The sequence below is a fragment of the Zeugodacus cucurbitae genome, chromosome 5, assembly GCF_028554725.1.
Source record: "Zeugodacus cucurbitae isolate PBARC_wt_2022May chromosome 5, idZeuCucr1.2, whole genome shotgun sequence".
Lineage (NCBI taxonomy): Eukaryota > Metazoa > Arthropoda > Insecta > Diptera > Tephritidae > Zeugodacus > Zeugodacus cucurbitae.
The window spans coordinates 16,811,059-16,836,628 of record NC_071670.1 but is presented as its reverse complement, the minus strand read 5'-3'; the positions used below and the strand labels follow the sequence as shown (position 1 = coordinate 16,836,628).

Sequence of the window (25,570 nt, the reverse complement as noted above, 5' to 3'; positions counted from 1 at the left end):
TGCATATTACACAAAATATGTATATTCTTTGTTTCGTTAACTTCTGATTTTCAATCATCGACAATTTCTCGGAATTTTGGAAGTCTCCAAAACCGCTTTGAAAAGCTTTTCCACCATTAAGTCGACAATACACAAGCAATTTGCAGCCAAAAACGCAAAACTTTTGCGCAACTGAAATTGACTAGTCATTCTGAGAATTTATCTTTTCAATTTGTAAAACTTGAACACACTTATTGGGTTTCTATGTTACAGATTGGAACATTTGTTCGTACCCTTGTACTCCTTTGATATCAATGCTTTCGCTTTTGTCTGTGTTTGTGCTTTGCATTTTCGTTGCAATTGGCTTTGTTTTCGTGTTTAGTCGCATTTTTTGGTTGTATGTAGGTGGAGTGTTTGAAAGTTTTTCGATTTTTTTTTCCGAACAATAAAATTTCCAATTTGATTTTATCATTGCTGAATCCAACGGATTTCCAAAGTGTTTTTTATTATTTTTTAATATTTATTTCTAGACCACTCTGTGCTCACTCTCTCTCTCTGTGCGGTGCCATAAGCTGCTTGTTTGTTTGATTTTTTTTTTCCCTTTTTACTTTGCTGCCATTTGCTTTTCCGGGCATTTCAATACAAGTTATTGCCCGAAAAAGGGACACTCAATAACAAAATAAAACTGAGTGTAGGAAACGAGCAAAGTTTTGGCTGCACTGCAATGTCATTGCAGCCGGAAGTGTGTGTGTGCAATTTTCGAACTCGTTGCTATTGAGCTTTTGGTTGTTGAACATTTCTGCATTTAGTTGCTCCCTGATCCATTAAGGCACCCAGCAACAACAAATGGACAGTGAAAGAAAGTCATAAAAGCACAAATAAATGCATTGATTGTGCACTTGGATGCCAACTGACCTTTGGCGCAGAAATTTAAGTACATCCCTACATATATGAAGAAATAAATATATATGTCGTACATAACCGTACATTACACACATACAAATACAGTTATTTATTTGTATGTATGCTGCTACCAGACGCGCGTCGTTTGCGACAAGGCACTTAAATTTGCACCGCAATGTCGCATTCGCTGTCGCTATGTGGCAAGTATTGTTGTACATGTTGTGCATGCCGGCAATACCGGAGAGTCGCAGCCGCAGCCGCAACTACCACCAGCGCCTTCACTTTGGTATGCATGCGCGTTGTTTGCAGTTTCGTTAAGTTTCTATTGTTATTTATGTATATTGTTGTTGTTGTTGTTGTTGTTATTGCTATTATTGTTGTTTGGCTGCTTGTTTGCTATTAGTTCTGTTTGTTGTGGTGTGGTTCGCCGGCGAATTCCTGTGCTTGCCGCCATGAGTGTTTTGCCGTTGTCAACTTGCAGGCAAGCTGAAGCATACATTCAGGCGCACGAATGCTTCAACGTGTCTTGCACACTCTTTAAAGGCGTTGTCTAACCGAATCGTGCAATCCGTGCACAATAGCCTAACGCGTATGCTGTCAAAGCACACGTAAAGCATCATCATCGGCAACAACTACAACAATAACGTGGTTGTTGCAGCGCCAGGAAGTGTGTGTGCAGTGCAATGGGAGTTACTGCCAAGGATATGTGATACTACGCTTATATGCATATTTATATGAGTTTGCGTTGAGCTGTTTGTCTTTTTAACTTGAACTTTCTTAGCAAACTGTTTCCTTTTGCTGCTGTTTATTGTTGTCTACGTTCGCTGCGAGTTAGCTTTGCCAAAGCAAATATGATAAATCTACGCTATGCAGCTTACGCTGAATGAGTCAGAAATACTATAGTAGCATAGTTGGCAGACGACGGTATATATTGCATACGCACATCTATATTAGTCGTATAGAATAATAAGGAAATTGCTATATTGGATTTAGATTTTCTATAAAGATGTGTAAAAGGCTTTAAAAGCTCAACCAGTGTATTATTATTCTCGAAATGTGTATAAGGCTTTAAAATCTTAACTCTTACATAATTTTGAAAAAGAATCATCTTTTGTTTTGAATTTGTTACTGGAGAAATCTCTCCTTGAAGTTTAAGTCGAATGAAAAGCTTTCATATGATTCAAATTCAAGTTGAGTGAAAGCTTTTTTGATATTAATTTCTTAATAAAAGTTTTTGAATTAGTAATGATAAAAAAGTGTAGTAAAAACTTCAGTTTTGAATAATTGCTTCGAATAATATCAGTGGAAAAGTGGCGCTTTCAGTTGAGCTTTCATCACAATTAAAGTTTAGTGAAAGCTTAAACTCGTTTGATATTTAGTGCTCAAAGTTTTGCTTGGAATAGTATGATACATGCAGCGCTTTCAGTAAAAAGTTTAGTGATAGCTCAGTTTTGAACTCGAATAATATCAGTGGAAAAATTAAGCTTTCATCAGAATTAAAGTTTAGTGAAAACTGAAACCCTTTTTCGATATTTAGTGCTTTAATTTTAGTCTCAAAGTTTTGCTTGAAATAGTATAACACCGCCAGAACTTTCATTAGTAAAAAGTAGTAAAAATTACTTAGAATAATATCTGTGAAACAAAATTTCATATGAGCTGAGTGCAAGTTTAGTGAAAGCTTTTTTCTTATATGAATTATGCTTAAGCGCTGACATTTATTATTTTTTTATCGCAGAATAAACGATTTATATGAGTCAGCTCGCACATATTCAAGTATGTGAAGATTTGAATCAATATCATTTTACGTGAAAAAAATTTCTCTAAAAAATGTCACCGATCCTGCCAAAGTTTTTGCTGTAGTCATAAAACCATTCCGATTTTATGTCGTTTTTGCATAAGTGTATATGCATTGAAGTTTCACACAAATCCAGATTTCTCCTCTACGCCTTCGCTTGCTTTATTCTCCAACTCACACTCCTAATAGCTTCTACAACTTGCGACTGTTTGCTTTTGTGTCGCACATTTTGCAAGTCACATCGCCTCTCGGCTGCTGCTTATCCACTTTCCCTTCATATATTGTTTCGTTGCATTTTATTTGCATCGCTAATGTATTTCTCCTTCATATAGCCCTAACATATATGTATATATGTTACATGTATGCTTTAGATTACATTTTCGAATTGGCATGAAATTTTATTTGCAATTTATTGGCACTGAGTCATCTATTTGCGAATGTTCTTTACACAAAGCGACTTGTCGTATTGGCTTTAGAGTTTCGCCCATTTCCTTATATTTTTATTTTTGCTAAGGCTGGATTTCTTATTGCACATTGCTTACTACTAGCCTATGTGTGCTTATTCTATGCATGTATGAGCAATGCATTTAGCTGTCTGTATTTTCATTGAAAAGTTGTAAATTCAGTTTGTTTGTTATTTGGATTGGTCAATTATCTGACACAAAGTGGAAGGAAGTTTCGTATTTTGTGCTTTCATGCATTTTTTTCTTAGTGGACATTCCTTGCCGTTTTTAGTACATAGATATAAATCTAATGTGATTTATTATTTTGCTGCACAAATGTGCCATAGCAGCTTATTATTGACAAATTGAATTTACATTTGCTTATTTGTATGAAAATATGAAGATAGAAATCTTAAATAATGCTTATTTGTAATAAATTCGATATAAATGGCTTTCACATTCTGAAACTACAACCAAAGCCAATTTTTAATAAGATATACACTTAAACCAATTTTCTTTATACTTCAAATACTACTTTATTGGTGAAGTAACATATAAAGCTTTTGGAAAAAAAACTTTGAAGGGTTATATTTTCATACTCTCCAACCTATTACTTCACCAATATTTTAGAGTATAATAACCAGGTTGTAATGACGTATGAAGCCAGAATACCAAAAATGGTATTGCATTCTGCACAATATTATAATTATATATATTTTTTCAAATAACTCATACTGATTTGCGCCTCAAAGTATGCGTTGCAAAAAATATTTGTAGTACTTGCTTAAGAGAAATTCTTGTAAATTTGCTAAAAAATATTTATATTAAATATTTAACATGTTTTTATGAAAGTATTTTTCTATTTGCTCGTTAAATATACTTTTTGATATCACCTGTATGTGTACAACCATTTACTACTAATCACAATATTTACTTTCTGTATAGTAGTTAATATTTGTAAGATACTTTACTTTGTAAAAGCAATTAGTACCTTTCATATGCCAGCAATTTCAGCAACAATTTTAATGAAATTCCCCAATTAATTTACACACAAAAGCCAGTTGTACAAACCAAATTTAACTTCAATTACATTCCCTTTAAAATTACTTTTTTTCAATTCAAAATTCATTCAACTGTGCGAAACAGATAGTTTGTCTTTGCATTTGCCTTTCCTTTATGCTGTCCAAACAAAAGCAATAGAAAATTCAATTAAACTGAACTCAATTAAGACTTCTCTACTTATTATTTATATCATTTACAGTTATCATAAACGGCATATTCATAATCACTGTACATAGTTTCAACAAGTCAAGAGCAATTTAATAAAATGATTTTTATGACACAAAAGAAGACACAAAAAAAGTGAACAAAGCTATGTATTATCTGCTCTACAAAAACCCATTCCAAATGCATACATTTTAATTCGAAGATATAATTGAATATTTTTTTGTGTCATTTGCAGTTTTCATTGCTTTTCAAGTTGTTTTGAAAAGTTAAATTAATTATAAAGTACTACAGTTATTTCAACATGAAAGCAAAGAAAGGGTTTGTTGGAATAATACGAATATTTGTACGTAAGTGTTGTGTAGTGGAAAAATTACGAATTATGCGACCAAAAATCTTATCATACTCATCATTCTTCTTGGAATAAGTCATTTTATAATTAAAGATTAATCAATTAATTTTAAATAAGAAAAAATATTCTGAAAAAGATAATTTTAAAAGAAATAAAAAAATGTCAGTTAACTGTAAAAGGCGTTGCCAACTACTTCAAAAAATATATTTAATAATTAAGATTTTGTTTGCGGATTTAAAAAATATAAAAAAAGATCTATCAATTAAATATACCTGAATTTCTAAAATACATATATAAAAGTCGACAAAAAATATGTTCCAATATAAAAAATAAAAAAAATAAACACAACGTTTAATGAGCTTTCATATAAATTCTTATTATTTGTAATTACTTAACAATGATGCTCAATAAAATAAAAACAAAAAATTTAGTGGAAACTCAGCTAAATAAGGAAATTAATATTTAAAATTAGATTTTAATATGCAGATATTTATATATGGCTGCGGAGTGAGCTTTCAAAAGCTGTTATTAAAGCTTAAGGCCAAATGAGATCAATATCTATTTTTAATGCAATTTTTGAAACAAATTGCTTAAATTACTTTAAAGAATAAAGAATTATAAAAAAATTAATTTCGTGCCAACTCCATAAATTTAAATCGTAAATCAAATTATTCAGCGATTAAAAAACTTTTTTGTAACGGTATTTGTAACATTAATACTTGGGAAATTTAAACTGATGTTCGGTAATTTTTATATAAATATTGAACAAAGCACATATTAAAAACTCCAAAAAACAAGACTTAATAGGGTTGCCACCTATACAAAGTATTACTGTTAATTTTTATATAAATATTGAACAAAGCACATATTAAGAATTAAAAAAAAAAGATTTAATAGAGTTGCCAACTATACAAAGTACTGCAGCAATATAGAAATTTCATTTATAGAATTTATTGCTTTAATTATGGTGAAATAAATTGCCATATATCACGCAAAAAAAATAACTTTTGTATATAATCATACAGTGAATACATTTTTAACGGTATTTTTATGATTGTTTATTGAAATTAAATTTGTTTCGGCATTATTTGGGTACAAAAACACTTTTCTGTGGCATTTTATGCGGAATACCGTAACTTAACTTAACAGCACATGAAGCAATTATTTTTCCACTTGATGGCATCATTCGTATAATACTATTTTTAATGAAACGACAACAAACTGCAAATACTATGTGTGATATGCGTGTTTTTATTTTTACTTCACTAAAGATGCGCATATGAGGAGCGTATGCGTGTGTTGAGAGCTTAACAAAATCGGCTTTCATCAAACAATTCATATTTGCAGCATATTCTCTATGGCTGATTGGTAAGTAAATACATACATATGTATTTGTATATATACTCGTACATATGTACATACTCGTAAACATATATTTGTATATAGATTATAGCTTTGTGTACAAGTGCAAACAATTTATTTGGCATTTATTTTTCGAAAATACTTGCAACGGCATTTCCCCCCCTACATGGCTGCTCGCACCTAGTTATTTATTTTGTTGCTCTGATTGCATTGTTGTTGTTGTTTAATATGCATAAGTGTGTGCAATTTGGAAAACTATTTTCCACTTGAATGCCGCAGTAAGTTGCCTGAAAATCTTCGATTCAGAGTAAACGAAAATTTTGCAGAAAATATGCAACAACACATTTATATTGGCGGTGCATACTTTCAAATACAAATACAAATAAACACACATAAATGTGCTTGTAAATTTGTTTCAGTATTTATATTTTCCACATGGTTACTTTTGTGTACAGTAAAGAGTTTTGCAACTAGTTACCAACTAGTTTGCATTAAATAGAAAATGTAACTAGTTACATTTTAGAAAGATAAAGTAATATATTGAAGTTCAACAGTATGGCTAGCAGAGTGAGACTCACAATTATATATCATTTTGAGCTGTGTTTTTGATTTTTGCTTTCAACTAGGTTATATACGCCACATATACTAATAATACGTATATAATACATAAAGTGCCACGTATGAGTATTTCTCTACAAATATATCTTTTATATCGGCTTTGATATTGCTGCAGTTGACATTGCAATTATTGTTGGTGTTCGAGGTCAGTTGCAATTGATACTGTCAACAGGGAGCATCGTTCTACTGTGCTATGTAGTTAGCTAGCCTAAGTTATATCTACAAACCGATGAGTGTATAATAAAAAAAATATAATATTTGCTCATTTTAGCTGAAATAAGAACAATTTTTTTGAAAGAGTTGCCACATGTTTTTAATTAGGAAATATAAAAAACTATTTTTTTAAATACATTTTGCAATAACGACAATCAAGGAATAATATTACACCAAATTATATTAAAAAAATTGTTGCGGAGTTGCCAACTGTCTTTAAGTTTCCTTTTTGAAAATAATAATAAATAAAATAACAAAAAGTTAAAAAAAATCCGTCTAACACTTTCTTTGTTTAAAGTAAATAAGTTTATATAAGAGTTGCCACATTCTTACAATTTAAAATTTAAATGTAAAAACTTAATTTCAAAAGAAAGACATTTAAGGCTGGTTTATTAAGTGATTTACAATAGTCAGAGTTGCCACCTGCACTTAAAAATATTTTTGAAATATAAGCATACATAGTAAGTTTTATATGAGAAATTATTTCATTTATATTGCCAATTATTAAAAATTAAATATTGTCATACATAATATCTTGACATTAATTATAACATAATAGTGTGTCAACTATCTAATGTTTGTAGGTATTATATTTATTTATAAGTTTATTTTCCATGATGTTCGCTCTTCGAAACGCTCATTTCATTTATTTTACTGCCAATGGTATGAAAATAAATAAGTAAATAGTCGAAAATTCTTATTGCAGCAAGCAACAATTTGCGCCTGCAGCTATGCTGATACTCAAACTCTTAAGTACACTCAAGCACATATATTGCGAACACTTAAGTAGACTGTGCACAGCTTTGCAGTGGAGCGTATGGGAAAATGGTAAAGTTAAGTGTTCTGCTACATAATAATACGAGAAATATATATTTTTTTATATTTTTATTGATTTAACTACTTCTCGGACTCCTTATCGGAAACATGCAACCATTAGTATATGATTGCGTATGACGACTGACGCGTAGTCTAAACATCACTTAATGCCGACGCATAAATTCATAATTTTATTATTATTGATTGTATATAAGCCGACGCATGAGCGCTTAGTATTGAAATTGTATTTGTGATATATATTTAAATAACAACAAAATTCAATCCTTTTCCTTAAACGCTTACACAAATATTTCCGATGAAATCCGCATATTTGTGTGCGAAATTCTCTCGGCAAACTTGCAAGTATTGCTATAATCAATATAGAATATTTGTTTTTGTAAACAACACGATTTGTTTTTGTATTGTATATTTGCTCTACAAAAACTGTTTATACTCGTAGCAGCTTGTTTCGCATACTAAGCTTTGTGTGTGTGTGTCTCCGTTCGCCAAGTCGTATACGCAACATTATTTGTACGCGTCTATTACGCATATTTCGGCGCTTGTTCAGTATTTGTGCTATGGGCATACTTTTTAGCGTTAAGTATTTTCCCTTTAAACATTATTTAGGCTACATAATTTTGAGTTTCCCGTTAAACTTTTGGTGTGCATTTCTTGGAAAACTATTTGTTTTTGCTTTTGCTTTTAATGGCAATTCGTGCTGCATTCGAATGTATCGGATTAAATGCGGTATATTTGGGTGTTAGCTGGAATATTATATTATTAATATTTGAAATAAAATTTCTTCTCGTTTTTATACTCTCGCAACAAATGTTGCTAAAGAGAGTATTATAGTTTTGTTCACATAACGGTTGTTTGTAACACCCAATACTAAACGAGTTAGATTTAGGGTTATATATACCAAAGTGATCAGGGTGAAGAGTGGAGTTCAAATCCGAATGTCTGTCTGTCCGTCCGTCTGTGCAAGCTGTAACTTGAGTAAAAATTAAGATATCTTGATGAAACTTGGCACACTTATTTCTTGGCATCATAGGAAGGTTGCAGAGCAAAATCGGACCACTGCCACGCCCACAAAATGGCAAAAACCGAAAACACATAAAGTGTCATAACTAAGCCATAAATAAAGCTATGGAAATAAAATTTGGTATGAAGGATCGTACTATGAAGGGGCATATTTGGATGTAATTTTTTTGGGGAAGTGGGCGTGGCCCCGCCCCCTACTAAGTTTTTTGTACATATCTCGCAAACCAATAGAGCTATATAAACCAAACTTTCTGCCGTCGTTTTTTTTAGCCACTTCCTATTACAGTCCAAAAATGAAAGAAATCGGATCATAACCACGCCCACCTCCCATACAAAAGTTAGGTTGAAAATTACTAAAAGTGGGTTAACTCATTAACGGAAAACATCAGAAACACTAAATTTCACATAAGAAATGACAGATGAAAGCTGCCCTGAGATTTTTTTACAAAATGGAAAATGGGCGTGGCGTCGCCCACTTATGGGCCAAAAACCATATCTCAGGAACTACTCGACCGATTTCAATGAAACTTGGTTTGTAATAGTTTCCTTTCATCCCAATGATATGTTGTGGAAATAGGCCAAATCGCTTCACAACCACGCTTACTTCCTATATACCAGAACTTTGAAGACAATCTGAATCGTTTACTTTACAATATATAAAGTAAGTACTAGTGAAGATATCGGTGCAGAACTTTGCACAAATACTATGTTAATAGTGTGGCAGCCCCATTCTAAAAATCGCCGAAATCGGACCCTAGGTTTTTAAGGCCCCATATATCGAACACGAGGACCTCGGTGCTTCTAACCTAATATTATGGTTTCCAACTTTCAATGGACTTTATACAATATATATGACGAATATGTGGGTCAAATTGTGTATTATATAATATAAATAAAGTTAAATAAATAAATTGCGAGAGTTCGGTTACACCCGAACTTAGCCCTTCCTTACTTGTTTATGATATTTTTATAGTAGCTAATAATGAACTGCATGAAGTTGCTTTGCACAATTTTTAATTATTTTTCTAATATATTATACAAATAAAATTGGTTTTCAAAATAAAATTATTTTCGCCCAAATTTACAATTATCTTAACAAATTTATTTCCTTTTTAATTTTAAATTTCATAAACTTTCCGTGCTATTACAACATGTTATATTTAATTATTTTACAAACTAAATTATATTTCAAATTCCTTGAAAAATATTTTCATTTCACTAATGGCTGGAAAATAAGTAAATTTCACGCTTGCTAAGCAATGTTCATAGGTAAATGCAGCTTGCTTTTTTAGGCTTAAAAATACTATTTATTTTCATTTTTGCTTTATAGCAAAAATTATCGTGCCATATTTGCTTAAGAACTTTGTTAACTGCAACGCACACTTTTAGAAATAAATTTACAAAAAACATAAAAAAATTAACATACATAAATACTGTTATAGTATAAATAGAATATATCGCTGCAATGCGCCAGTTATATATACACATAAATTGATATTTTTTAGCACTACAAGTATTTATTGCAGCAAACAAGACCACAAGCAAGCGGTATATGGCCAAAAACCAACTTTCGAAATTTCGAGAAAAAAAAATTATTAAAAACTTATGAAATGCAATTTATGAAAACTAAAAATTTGCTAAGTAAAAGTTTCGCCAGCACACATACGCACATGTGTTTGCGTATATGTATATGTGTGTCTTTTGCGGCAAGCAACACGCCCATTTGCCAACACTTGCAACACAACTTGTTTATGACCAGCATAATTGCTGTTAAACACACACGTACGCTGGCATCTAGTTTTTGTGGAACTTTGCGGCAGCCACGTTTGCCACTTGCTTACAAGAACGGCACATATTTCACATATTGCTCGTGCGCCTAAAAGCCGGCAACGGCATACACAACTTAATATTGCATTTTCTTGCACACAGTTTGTTGGGGATTTTTTGTTCTTGTTGTTGTTGTTGACTTTCTTTTTGCCGGCATGCTTGTAAACTGCAGCACAGTGGGACATTTCGGCATAAAATATACACGCTCGAGTTACTTGCTTGCTGTTAAATGTGTGAACTTTTGCAACGCTTGCGTTTGTTTATGTGTGTGTGCGGGTGTGCGTGGCGAAGTGAAAATGTGTTTGTATTTGTGGCTTAGCCAATGCAATGCCACAATTTCGGCAGACAAACAGTGCAGTCGAGCGCTCACTTGGAACAAAACGCAAAATTTGCAACAGCAATAACATAAAATTTTGAAAAAAAAATAAAAAAAATAAAAATAAAAACTTCAACAGCTAAACAAGCTAAAATTGGCGTTAGCCAGTAGCACTAGCAAGTTGAACTGCAGCACCATAACCGTTATGCCCGCTCATATGCAGCACTTAAGTGCGCGCTTAAGTGCACAAGTTGCGATGAGCGCTACAAGCACATACTCAGCGCTGACAAAAAGTTAGCGGCAATCGTAATAGTGAAATAGTTAAATAGAAACTTACCATAAGTTTTAATTATAACGCTCGTATTCATTAATTCCGTATTTGCATAGGAGGCGGTGCAATAATATTTGCCTTCCATTTCGACCGACAGCGAGGTGATCATCAGCGCCAAACTTTCCGACAAAGTTTCCGTATACATCGGTGGCTGATTGCGGCCAGTGCTGTACATGTATACACAAGGTGTACATAGTAATATGCGCGTGGGTGTATGACATGTATGGGTGGCGCGTTTTAAAGCGTTATGTGTCCAATTTTAACGGTTAGTTGTTTAAGTTTGGTGCGTGTATTGTAGCAGACGCACGTTGTTGTTGTTCATAGTAGAGTTGTTCGTTTCAATTTGTGGTTGCATATGGTTATATGAAAATAGAAGTAATAATGTAGAAAAACAAATGCATTTAGTTAAATAGCAATAAAATTTACCGTTATAATTATATATAAAACTATTTTTTCATAATAAAAAAAAATAAAATTAATTTGATACAAATGCGTGAAAGCATAAAATTGCCGTCGAAGGCGTTGAAGCGCATTATTTCTTGCACAAATTCATTTAGTTTACGCAGCAAAATTGCATTAAATTGCTGCAAATTCTATGCTTTCCACATTTACATAAATTAATTTGCATAAAAATATGTGTTAGTTAAATTACATAACATTTTTTATTAATTCAATGTGCTATGCAAACACATAGTTATTGCATGAGCATTGCAATTAGTGTAATAAATGTTTTTGTTAGTGTAATCAAATGCAAAAATGTAGGAATTTAATATTTTTATTAAATGAAAAATCATTAGTGTCTGCAGGGCATTTCAAATGCAAACATTTGGTTAGTAAAATGCTGACTAATGCTTCTTGGACTACATGTTAAATTAAATTTATATTAAAATATACATATTTTTGTAATTTTTAAGTATATTTAAGAATATTCTTATTTAGCTAAAGGGCATAATCATGTAATGCTTGGAAATTAAAACAAAAAAATTGTATTTATGTTAAAATAAATTTTGCTATTTTTTAATAAATGTGATGAAATTTAAGTCTGAAGACTAAAATTGATTTTTGTTTGGATAATTTGAATATTTTTTTTCAGAAATTAAACAAAAAATGTTCCGGTCTTTTTAAGGTATTTATTTGCAGCAAATACAAGTAATTTTCGACTTTGTGGTTTTATCGATAATTCGATTATTTTCGATTCACAACATAATTTCATACTGTTGAAAACGTTTTTCTAAAAAAAATTATAAAAGAGCTGTACAAGTGAACATTACTGGGTCAAACTCTTACCGAATTTTTTTGTTTTGGATTTTTTGCGATGGAGTTTGAATTCTTAAATAATACTCGCGTTGACAATTAGTACTTATTTCATACTTTCAATTGTACAATATTCTATTTTATATGTAAAAAAATTATATGAAGTTTCACAAAAAAAGGTTCTTAAAAGAATACTTTAAAGGTTTAAAATTCTCACGAAACAATTTTTTAATTATTATTTAATTAATAGATTTACAGCACTTTTTAATTTTTTTAATTTAACTTAAAAAATTCTGAACTTCTGACGTAGAAACACTAGGTTAAACCCCTGTCTCTGACCACAAGTCGGTATGCAGTCTCATCTACTTGTGGTTGATTTTTTAAACAGTGGATTAAATAATTTTTCCACAAAATTATGATGAGGCAGTATTCATATATTCAATTCATATTTTTACAATATATTTTTTTTTAATATACATTCATAGTACGAGTATTAGCACTCCCTTCCAGCTCATTTGAGCACACTTCACTTGAGAAAAAATTGAAAAACCCTAAAAAAATAAGCTTTCATTCAATAAATTACTGTACGAGTGGTTTAATAATGACTGGCATTGCCAACAAATATTCAATATACGCCCTTTACCATTGAATTGGCATATTTTATTAAAATGCGCCTGAAAGTATGCATGAATAAATCAGGCCAGCGAATAAAGTTGCCATAAAAAACTACTCATTTCAGTGATTTGCGTTGAATGGATGGTAAATATTGAAATATACATACTTTTATGCAAATATTTGCTTACATATACATATGTACATATGTATGTAGGTTTATTCAGATAAACATTACTTATATGCAAACATGGACAACAGTTGACTAAGTACATACGTCTATAAAAACATTAATATTAAGCTGTGAGCCATCAATAACCTTTTCAACTTTCAGCGGTGGGATTATTTTTTGAAAAAAAGCTTAAAATTTTGCACACCGGTGCTTTTTAAATATTACTGTTAACTGGGTAAATAGATGACATACAAATGTTTGCCAGCAAAAGGGACTAAAGACCTATAAAGCGCAGTGGAAGCGCTACAGATTTCTGCTTGTTTCAAAAAATTATTTAAAAGTGTTAAAAAAATATTTTGATTAAACGAATACGTCCTTGAAAGTGTAGAGATTATTTCTCATATATTTTTTCTGCTGAAGCCTGAAAGGCCTTGAATAGTTTTGTTCTTGGATCCTGAAATATAATTTCAGATACATTTTTAAAATAAAGACACAACAGTTGAAAATAATTTTGAGAAGAGTTACCAGAGTTAAATATTGAAATATCTCTGATACTTTTACTCTCCTTATTGAGTTCAATACCTAAAACACATACAGTGAAGTTTCACTTCTGTGCCGCCTTGTACTTCGCACATAATTACTTTTTGTTTAAATTTAAAATATTTTTCAATTAAAACTTTTTATTATTGAAATTGAAACTCATGATATTAAATTTCCAATCGAAAATCCAATCAATCATTCTTCTGTAAATAACCGACTAAAAAGTAATTATTTCGCAAAAATATATTTTTTTTGGTGCCACAGAAACTGCCTTTCCGCAATGCTACGCTCCTAAAGTTAGGCAACGCTCAAATGAGCAACGTAATTAAAATGATTGCGAGCAGTAAAAGCGTGACGAAATTGTTGGCATTACAAAGCAAAATTGATATCGGCATATAAAAGGGAAAATAAAATTGCGCCTAAAAGTATATCAATAATAAGGCAGTAGTATAGGAGAAAGTTTTGCAGGTTTAAATTTGAGCGTTAAAAAATAAGTAAGCATACATTTGGGTGATTGTTTAATGTGGGAAAATTATTTTCGGATTCTCATGTCAAAAATTAATAAAATAAATACTATATATTATTATACCTAACTGAGACCTATTTTGAAGTACATATTTTTTATTCAAACTGTTGGCAACTGTAATAATTTTTTATGTAACATTTTCGAAAAGCTGGCAAATATTTGAAAACATTTAAAATAATACATTTTTTTAATTTTTAAAATTTCAAAAACGAGGCAACGTTCTGACCTAAAAATTTAAATATTTTTTTTTAGCTACCGGAAGTAAGTTTGAGACTGAAATGTTATTTAATTTGTTTTTGGGGGACCTCCCTAGTATAATCCTCTTCTCGACTTTCAAATTTGAATATTTGAACATGAAAAAAGTCTGCTTTTAATTAAGATTTGGCGCCTAATATGCTGCGTATCCATAAGCTTAGCAGACACATTCGTTACGTTTGACTTATGCTCGCCCGCAGGCTGGTAATTAATACGCGCCAACTGGAATTTATCACAAACACAGAATCTTAATGACTTTTCTGTGTGTGTGTGCTTGTGAGATGACACATACATACAAACAAGTAAATTGATGTGACACACACATTTTCATGATTTTAAAATCAGATATGCCAAACACATGCAAAATATACAACAAGTCATATTTGTGTGCGCAGTGGCGCGTAACGCCGCAAAGTATGCAATTATTTGCAAAAGCTATCAAATTTACGAAAATTAATGCTGCCAAATGAACAAAGCGCTCACAACGGTTTGTGTGATTTTGTGTTGTTTTCAGGTAGCAAATAAATAAATATTAATTACTGACATGTAAATGTTATTAAATTAATAAACACGCTATTATATGAGCATTGAACGCCTTAAGCTATGCTACGTTTAAATAAACGTGTTTGTATTTCGCATTTGTTGGCAGGTTGTGGAGGCAGGTGTGTTTTGCTGTTATTAATGTGGGCGAAAACTATTTGAGTTTCTGTAGATAATATTGATTTTAATGGTTTACAGTGATAAGCGGCGTTTATCATAATTATGTATTTATCGTGAGTTTAATTAACCATCGTGGCTTACATTGGCTTGAAACTTTTAGCAACGCTAATTAAAAGTAATATTTCAAATAAAATTTAATTATTAAATTGAATATTTATTGAGGGCATAAGGTGACTCGAATAAAAAAATTATTTATATTTCAGTTTATAATTTGTGATCATATTAAATTTAAATATTTAAGGTATGTATATTCAAAGAAATTGTTAATTGTATAATTAAGTGTTGCGAATTTTTACTGACATTTTATTTATTTATCTTTTCCTGATTGGTAACTATTTGTGTCTGTTAGGCGTTGTGTAAATCAGTTAATCTCATAGTAACCTATATGAGCCACTGATATTCCAAAATAATCAAGTATAAACTTTGTATAGTGTTGTAATCTTCTTTATATTAAAAAAGATTAAAGATTATTATTAATTTTAATATTAGAATTAATATTAATTTTTGAAAATTTTTACATTTTTGAATTTTTATTTATTTTACTTGTTATATTTTTTTAATTATTTTTTATTATTTATGTAATGTTTGTTATAGTATAAAATTTAAATATGTTAATAAATTTATTTTTAAAATAATTTTATTTTTTTTAAATAAATTTTAAATTTAATGAATATTTTTTTTATTTTTTTATATTTTTTTACATGAGTTTAGAATAAATTTTTATGGGAATGTTTGGCGCAATTAAATAACAATTTACAAAAAAAATATTTATTAAGTTATTTTACAAATTTTTTTAATGAATTGTCAGTTCCAGCGATAGCAGTATATTGTAATACTAAAAAACTTAATTATTGTTAATAAATTTAATTTTTAAATTAGTTTAATTATATTTTAATTTTCATTAATATTTTAATTTTCTTGAGGCAATTAACTAAATATTTACAAAATTTTTAAAAAATTTATATTAATTTTTTTATTGTATAATTTTTATTATTATTTTTTGTTTATTTTTTTAATACATCAAAAGAATTTAATGAATTTTAAAAAAAACTAACTCTTAAATTTTTAATATTTTTAATCTTCACAATTTTCTTGTAATAAATTGAAGGCAACAACAACAACATATAACAATTTCCATTTTTTTACTCTCTCAAATAACTAAATTTTCAGCGAGTTCATTGTAATTAGTAACAAGCCTGCAACATCCAAATGCCACAAGCAATCAATCAAAAGAAAAATCTCAATGCTGCAAAAAGTGACTACTCAAAAGCCAATGTCACTCATTTCGAATTCCATTTGCCACTGCCTCTAATTTAGTTCAATTATGCACAATACTTTGCACACACGCCTTTGCCCATGCAACAGTGGCTGCCTTAGTAATTACAATTTGGTCTATTTCTAGGGGCAACCAAATAAGCAACCAATCCAACCACATTAGTGTGTAAAAAGTGCGTTGGCGTGTAGAAATTTGTTGCATTTTGTGGCATAAATCAAATGAGCCCCTAATGTGCAATTATAAATGCAGCTAAGCATATGAATGTGCGCCTGAAGTTATGCTACCACATGCTGGTGGGTGTAAATTTTTAATTTAACGCATTAATGCTTACGCACAATACCGCCAGCTGACAGACGGACAGTTCGACAGATGCAACATACGAGTGCTGCTCACTCAAGTCTGCGACGCAAGAGGTAAAATTAATTATACTTAAATGCACCTAAAGGTATGCAATGTGAATTGCAAGAGTGCATTGTATTTGTTTTGTGAGTGCATATGTGTGTGTATTGGTATTGATGTGGTTGGACGCCTGAAATGCATGGTTAACAAAGGCTGGGTCGTAGCTTACCCGCCAACACGGAGAGGTAGCGCTGTGAGCTGACTGCGGTGCGCCTGCTTGCTGCGCCTGGTAGCATGTGTGTTTGTTGTTGTTACCTCTGTGGTCTTTGTTTGTTGGCGCTTGTATTGCGTTTCCTGTTTTGTTATTGTTCTCTGTGGTTGTTCTTGCGCACTGTTGTTGTGGCAATTGCAGTTTGTCGATTTGGGTTTTCGGCATTTTTTTGTGGGAACAAACGCAGCAGAACACAAACGCAGCGGCTGGCTAACAGTCCGTCAGTCCCTCAGACAGCTCGTCAGTCCGTCGATCCATCCGTTTGTTAGTCCGTCCGACCTGCTGCGGCTTCATCGAAATGCACAGCTGCTGTTGGTTTTCGCAATTGCCGTCGCAACCGCAAGTAAGTAACAACCAACAGCAAATGCAATAACAACAACAATAACAAAATCATAGTAGCACTTGTAGCAATATCAACTACCAAATCGACAACACAAATAGACCAATGGCTTCAGTTGCACATTGCGTTAACGCTGCATTTCCCCTCCACAGTCTCGTAGTTTTTCACTCAATGCCGCCTTTATGAACATTGCAGCGTATCTACTATTGTTGTTGTTGTTATCGTTAGTCATTCAACCAAAGTCGTATAGTAGTCGTTCAGTAAGTCAGCCAGCAAGCCAGTCGACCATTCCGCTGTTGACCATAGCCGGCTTTAACAAAGCGCACATATGCTCGCCGCCGTCGCCGCCATGCTTGGGCCAACATCAATGCTTGCAACAGCAACTGTGGTTGTGTTGATGGCGTTGGCAATTGCCGGTGTTGTTGCTGTTGCTGTGGTATGGCATCTAAAATGCTCTTGTGCAGAAAATTGAAAAATGTTTTCGACTAAACGCAGTGAAGCTGAAGTTGAAGCTGTTGTTTTGGTCGCAGCGCGCTGGTAGTGAGTGAAGTTAAAACAACAACAATAAAAAGCAGTTAACAACAACAATAAGCGGTATTAAGCGTAACTATTGTAGAGGTAATGAATGTATAAACTGTTTATTTGAAGTAGATAGGGATGCCTTGCAGGGAGAGATATGCCTAAAAAAAGGAAATTTGGAAATTATAACAGTGTTTTAACAGATCATATAAGAGGGAGAGTCATGCTGTAATTATTTTTACTCAATTAGAAAGCGTCTTGTATGACTTTTGAGAGTCTTCACAATGGTTGAAAAATATGGGAGATATATACTGTACGCTCCTAAAAGTATACCTAAAAATGTAGGGCATACAATTTTGTGATATTTTCCTTATTTGAAAATATAAATTAAATTTTTTTTCAACGGTATATTCTCCGAAATATATACTTCAAATTGCAATATATAGCTTTCCTGGCATTATATCTCATGTTAGTTTGGCATTAAGGATTAGATAAGATATGAAGTAACAATTACCTTTTACATACATAGCAAATCTTCTGAAAAGTATACTTCAAATGACAAGGACTGAATTTTTATTTGATAGAGTATCTGAGTGTATATTATCCTAAAAGTATACTTCAAAAAAGGTTTCTAGGAGTATGGAGTAATATTATAGAATATATCTCCTAAAATAATGCTTCAAACAATGCTTCAAAGAGTTTAGAACCTTTTTATAGAATATTAACTCCTAAAAGTATGATTCAAGTAAAATTTGTAGGAGTTAGGAGTCTTTTTGTAGAGTATTATCTCTTAAAAGTATGCTTTAAGTAACAATATAGATATATATATATATATTATTTATTCCATATATTATCAGGAATCAAAGGTTTATCAAATCGAAATTGATTTAAAAGTTATGAGAATAAAGTAAATTCAAATTATAGAACGTTTGCAAACAAGAAAATTAAAGCTCTTAAGAAGAGGAATTCGAACAGTTTATTTGAAGTCTAGAGACTATAATATTGCTGTTGTCATGGAAATATTCCAATTTAAAGCAAAAGACCATTAGTAGGTCTTGAAGTAGTCTAACATTAATTATCGTAAAACTTTTAAACACATTCTTTACATTTGGCCATAAAGCGCCATACAACGAAAGCTTCTAATCTTTTCTCCAACCTTCAATGGCTGTATTTATTTGTGCAGTTTTCATTACCGAGAGTCTAAGCGGGGTTTCGCAATCTCTTAATGCAGTGTAATTTCAACAGCTTTGCTGGCTATTAGCTAGCTACTGCTGTTGCAACATGCTGCATGTGTGTACATTTGCGTTTGTGTGTGTCAATTTTTTGACTGCTTGACTACAGCAATGGCTGTAATGCCACTTTTGTGCTGAACAAACTTATATCAGCGTTTAGATGAGAGTGTGTGCAAAGTGAAATTGCAATGTTGCACAGCAGCCGCTTCAGCTGCAACAAAATGAAAAAAAGCTAAATAAATTGGTGCAATGTGCGCGGCTTGCAATTTTCGCAACTCACCCACATACGCCATGGCGTGCATGTACTAGACATGTAAGCGCTCTTCCCTATCATTTGCGCCCATTTGGTCAAGCTTTTTCATGCACTCTTGTCGGTTGGAAGTTGATTTTTGGTTGGGAGTTTATTTGCCGAAATTGTTCGATAAAAGTTAATTGTGTGTTTTAATGCCGAAACAAGAATGAAAAATGCTTGAAAATGTGCTTAGTGTGCGCACAGATGTATGTAGCATGGTTTCGGGCGCATTTACTAGGTTCAAACGCAAATTTGTAAGTTGTAGCATGCATTTAGGCGCATTTACGATTCGCTTTATTTTTCCGATTTTACATTATTGCTGTGCTTTGGTTGTGTAGCCAGCGGCGTTCAGCGCAAATTAAATTATGGCTGTTGTTGCTAAATGTGCGCCTAAAATATGGTTCGGTCTGAAATGCGCCGTTCTAAGCATTTTTGTTTTTTTTGGAAAATATTTCCGATGATTCGCATATTCAGGTCAGTGCAGCTCAGTTGGGAGCGCTGAACTAAATCCGCACTAAATCAGATTTATGACGGAAAATGTGGCAATGTGTGCGTGAAATTGTTGTTGGACAAGATTATTTGTAATATTGTTCTATTTGGAAATGTTTGAATGCATGTACAGCATTAATGCTGTATACATGCTTTCCAATATTTACAAGCGATTCTCAACTTATGTTTTTGAGAATACTTGAAATTTAAAAAAATCGAGAAATGTTACCATCTGTTTAAAATTTTGATTTAACAGACTTGAAAAGGTAAATGAATTATACAATATGAGCAACAAACTAAGAATGTTTCTGAGAACACTTGAAATCTTATATCTTTTTGAGAAGGGTTGCAACGATTTTTGTTAAAAAAAAATAAAATAATATAATAAAGTTGAAGAAGTAAATAAATTGTTAGAGATAAATTAGGTTGAATAATTTTTTATTTGAATTTATTTTTGAGTAGGGTTGCCAAATGCCATACGTTTCGTGAGATAATTAAATTATTGTTATATCATCAATTAGAAATGCTATCAATACTTAAAATTTCGGTTGCCAAATCGTCGAAGTTGAATTGGCATATTTAATTAAAAACAATTAAATTTAGGATTTAATAAAATTAAATTTGCTGCCGAAAACAGCTGATTTTCGGTTATTTAAATTTTTGTTGCAATATTATAGTTGAAACTTGAATTGTATAACAAATATTATTGAATTTGTAGAATATTAACAATTTTAAATTCAAGTTTTAATATTTAATTCCGGCATATGTATGTATACACACAACATATTTTTAATAATTGAGCAAATTTTACAAATTCTATTTATATTTAAATTTACTCCAAACAAAATCGTTAGCATTTCGACAATTTCAATTTCCCGCAAAGCATTCGCTTGAAATAGCAAAGCACATGAAGTACGCTTAACAGCATACTTAGCTACAAACAATTTGCTAATGTTAACCAATTTGCATATTTTAATTGCAATTTTTCCATGAATATTTCTATTTCTAGCTCACAGTTACATAATTGCTGTAAATCCGAAATTATGCCATTAAATAATAATCGAATTTTGGCTAACAGCCAGCGAATTTATTGTTTGTTGTAAGCTTTTAATGGCGCATTGAATTGTATATTTTCGCATTTGGTTGGTTTTTACATTGCTTAAATACAAACTATTATTTGCCATAACAGTTGCATTTAGCCCAATAATTTTACCTAATTTATTGCACTAAATTAAACATAATTTAATAATACCTAATTATATTGCATGATGTGTGCAAATAATGGAGTTATAAAAAAATTTGTTTGAAAAGGCACATAAATTTTATGCCATAAATAGTTTTCTGAAAATGAAAGTGTTGTGGAAATATTATAAAAAAAATGTATAAGTAGATATTGCTTCAATCAAAAAGATAAAAAAATATAACAAATATATTTAAATTGACATAGAGAGAAAAAGAGAGAAAATAGACTGGGAGCTATGACAGCTGACAGTAAACATTCATATAAGCTCAAATATTTTCGAAAAACTATCGCTTTGATTGATCTGTTGATATACCACATGTATACTATCCATTTAGCGAGAGAGTTTCGGATTCAGATATTTCTCTGTTCAAGGTATGTCAATTTGATAACATGTTCCTCATTTTTTGGAGTAATGTTTTATGTTTACTACAACAACAACAATAACATAGTTGATTTTAAGAGAGTTCGGCATAGAATATAAAAAGAACTATGCTCTGAGAAGGTTGAAGAGGTTCTTTAAAAATTGTATGGATTAGTTTTGTGTATACTATATTATATGAGCCGAAGCAATAAGAAATCTCGAAGGATATACGCAAAATAGACCCCGATGAAAAACCGAAAAAAATATATATGTAAAAGCTCTGATAATCCTTAATTCTATAAATCATGGGTTTCATTTTAAAAGACGTAATCGATTAATCGCTTAATAAATAGTTTCAGCACTAATAGCAGTATTTTTCCAATATCTAAGAACTATTATTGGAACTTTTATTTCTAGAAACGAAGAAAATAAGTAATAATGTTATCTCAAGGAATTATCGGATTTTGTCTTCGGTCATGACCGGGATCTTATTTTAATAAAGAATTTATCTGAGAAGTTTTGTCATGCTTCAGAAAAACGGACTTCATATTGAAGATCATAGGGAACAATTTGAAAAAAGGTACCGATTGAATCGAAAAAATTTAACTGGGCTTAAGATGAACGACATGTTGATAACTCACTAATGTTAGGGTGTTTTGGGACCGCTAATGGTAATTGAATAGTCTTAAATGAATTATTGTTTGTTTGAAAGATTAGTGTCTCTCTATTAGTGGATATTTAATTTCTAATATACTCTCTGCCTGATTCTTGATACGGTTTCAAACTTTATGGTGATTCTTTTGTAGTTTTTGTATTCAAACCGATGCTGACAACCAGCTTATTAAGTTTGATATATATATCGGTGTAAGTGATATGGTATGAGGTAGTATTATTCTCACTAGAACAGTAATTAAATTAAATTACATCTTTTGATGTCTCACTTTAAGAGGAGTCCAAGTAAAGTTATATTTTTTTTTGATTAAATGAAATTACTTTGTAAAAGTAATATCATATATACAAATACTTAAGATTTTGTAAAATCTTTCAGAAAAATCTTAAAATTATATATTTTATTAATATTATTTCGTTAAAAAATAGGAACTAAAATGCAATGCAACACAAAGAAAATGTATGTATTAAAATTAAGAAATGAAATTTCAGTTATTTGAATGCAAATTTTGGCAAACATTTCATAGAAAACGTTTTCTTAATACATAAATACTTAAATGCATATAAGTCAAAATTACTTATGTTGCTTAGAAATGTTTGACATTCGCATATGTACATAGTGTTAGTAAACTAATTCCACTGTGAATGTATTCGCCAAGGAGATTATCGCATAACTGTTGTAAGTGAATTGGAAATGAATTTGGCGAGCATGAATGAAAGACGAGACACAAATGACGAGTGATTGCGGTGTGAAGGAGGAGCGAGTAGTAGTATTTGTATGGCTACTTAAATACGCACTTAGGAGGATTATAATTAATGATTACATGATTAGGAATGCACTTAATATTATAGTGAAATGTGTAATGTTAATAAATACGCTAAATTACGCGTTAACTTTAATGTTGACTGAAAAGGAATTTTGAAGTAGGTAAGTATAATAAAATTAAGGGATTGCTTAGTTGAAAGGAAAATTGAATAATAAACTTTGAGAACTGTGAGATAAATTTATATAATTTTGTTTTTGTATTAATGTTAACTCTAGAAACTATAATACTTGAAATAAAGATGCTAATTTTTGTATTTATTTATGAGAAATAGTTTTGTAAAAGACTGCTACACTTAAAATAATAATAAGAAGTAATAAAATCAGGCTTTTAAAAAATTGGTAATACACGAAAAGTTCAAAAAACAAAAATATTTAATATTTGTATTAAAAAAATGCGTTAAAAACATTGCAAACACAAGAATATTATAAAAAAACAGCATATAGAACCAAAAATAAACAATAAAATAACGGTAAATTAACGCAAAAATTATGTCACGTGCAAAGCTAACGAAGTAATCATTACTTAAAATACAACGCTGCGTTGCTCTCAAATTACGATATGAACTACAGTTATATGTTTTTGGTTACACTGGGACTAGACTACGCATATTAACATATATATGCTTATTATTATTATTTTTGTCGCTAATTTAGAACATTAATGAAGTTGTGAATTGTCTACAACGAAATTTAATTTTTTCGTTCACAATATGACATGTTAATGGCGTGCAAGCCAAATAGAGTCGCATTAGTGATTTTGTGTGCGCGCGCTAAGCAAATGGAATTTAGGGGCATGCCTCATGTGTCGGGTGTCGCTAAAGATGGAACTTTACTTCATACTACATATTTCTCCAAAAAGTGCGAGATCTCTAATCTCCAGGTGAAAGCTATGGTATGAAACTAAAATGCTTGCTTGCAACAGGTGATACAACAAAAAAAAAAAAACGAAACATGACTCATTCATTTTAGACACACCAACGTTAGAGCGTAAGGCGCACAATTTGCTGAGCGAAAGAGAGATAGTGAGTGTTGTACACTTACACAGCGGGTAATCTACGTCCTTTGGAATCATACAGTGGATAATAGTATTTGTTCCTAAATTTATAAAAAAGATTGTAATAAGAGAATAAATAAATTAATTGCGCAAATTAAATATACAGAAATATATAGATATATATGTCTTTTTCTTATAAATAAAATGTGTGTTTTTTTGGTATTGGCATAAAATATGTACTTAGTGTTCATAAATAATATTGAAGCTTAAATTATTTTTGTATAAGAAGCAAGTAATTTGTCGTTGAATATAAAAAATATAGTGGTTTAATAAAAAAACGGTCAGAAATCAAACGAGTAGGTGTTGGAAGATTTGGAATAAGTTAGGATAATGTACGTTACTTTGACAGTCTAATTTTAAATTTTTAAGCTGGGATATTTATGAAAAAAAAGTATTTGTAATTAATTATTTATTTTTTTAATTTCATATATTATTGAAAGATTTGGAATAATTTAGGATACTATGTGACACTTTTATAGACTAATTAGTATTTCTTTGATGTCAGTTTTTTAATACTTTTAATTTGATATTCACTAAATATACGCTGTTCTCAGTAAACATTTTTTTAGAGTTCTTGGGTAGAGTTATTATTTTTCGCTTAACAAAAAAAGTTGAATAATAAGCTGACTACTTTTCACCTGTTCAAATTTATACTATTTTCTTTTAATTATTATTTTTTTAAATTATCAGAAATATAAAGTTTATAAATACTTAAATTTGGTAATAATTAAAGTCAAGTTAATTACTTTTTTGTTTTTATTTTACAATATTTACAGCTTAACATTTTTTAATTTTTTTGAGGTTAAGTTAATTGACAATTATTAAAGGGACTTTTTTAAGGGATTCATTTTTTACACTATATTACATTTAAAAAATATATGCACTTTTTATTAAAGATTTTTTTTTGTATTTAATTAATAATGTTTATACATCTGGCAATTTGGTTTTTACTTACGGTTTCGGCAGTATGGTATTGTTCATATTGTCCTTCCATTGCAAATCGGATACCAAATTCGGATCGGGCACTATGGGTTTGCAGGTTAAAATCAATGATTTGCCGACAGGTTTGCGTTGCACACCTTGCATGGGGAAAATCTCCAATTTAGGTTCGATTTCAGCTAGTGTGAGATCTGAAATTGAAAGTGAGTAGAGAATGAGTATATATGTATGTAGTGTGTTTTTATTAAAATTTTACATGACTATATAAGATAACTATTTTAGATAATAATTTGAAATGTTATAACATTTTTTATTTTTATTTTACTTATTTTCCTCAATTGATCCAATCTCATTTTACAAGTTATTGTACATTAATCAATAGAAAAAATAAATATTAAAAATATGTGTTTTATTTTAATTT

General features: G+C 30.7%; 1 protein-coding gene across 7 annotated transcripts in view; it reads right to left on the bottom strand.

Moving 5' to 3' along the window:
- LOC105217862 (fasciclin-2) overlaps nt 1-25,570 on the bottom strand; it is a 192,317-nt gene that overhangs the window by 25,696 nt on the left and 141,051 nt on the right. For 4 of the 7 annotated variants that reach the window (XM_011193090.3, XM_011193095.3, XM_054232197.1 and 1 more), the window contains exons 3-5: nt 25,166-25,340; nt 24,198-24,251; nt 11,227-11,387 (exon numbers count right to left, since the gene is read on the bottom strand). In XM_011193090.3, coding sequence (XP_011191392.1) covers nt 11,227-11,387; nt 24,198-24,251; nt 25,166-25,340 — 390 coding nt within the window. The remainder of the gene's footprint in view (nt 1-11,226; nt 11,388-24,197; nt 24,252-25,165; nt 25,341-25,570) is intronic. The other 3 variants (XM_011193094.3, XM_011193096.3, XM_054232198.1) reach the window with 1 other exon arrangement.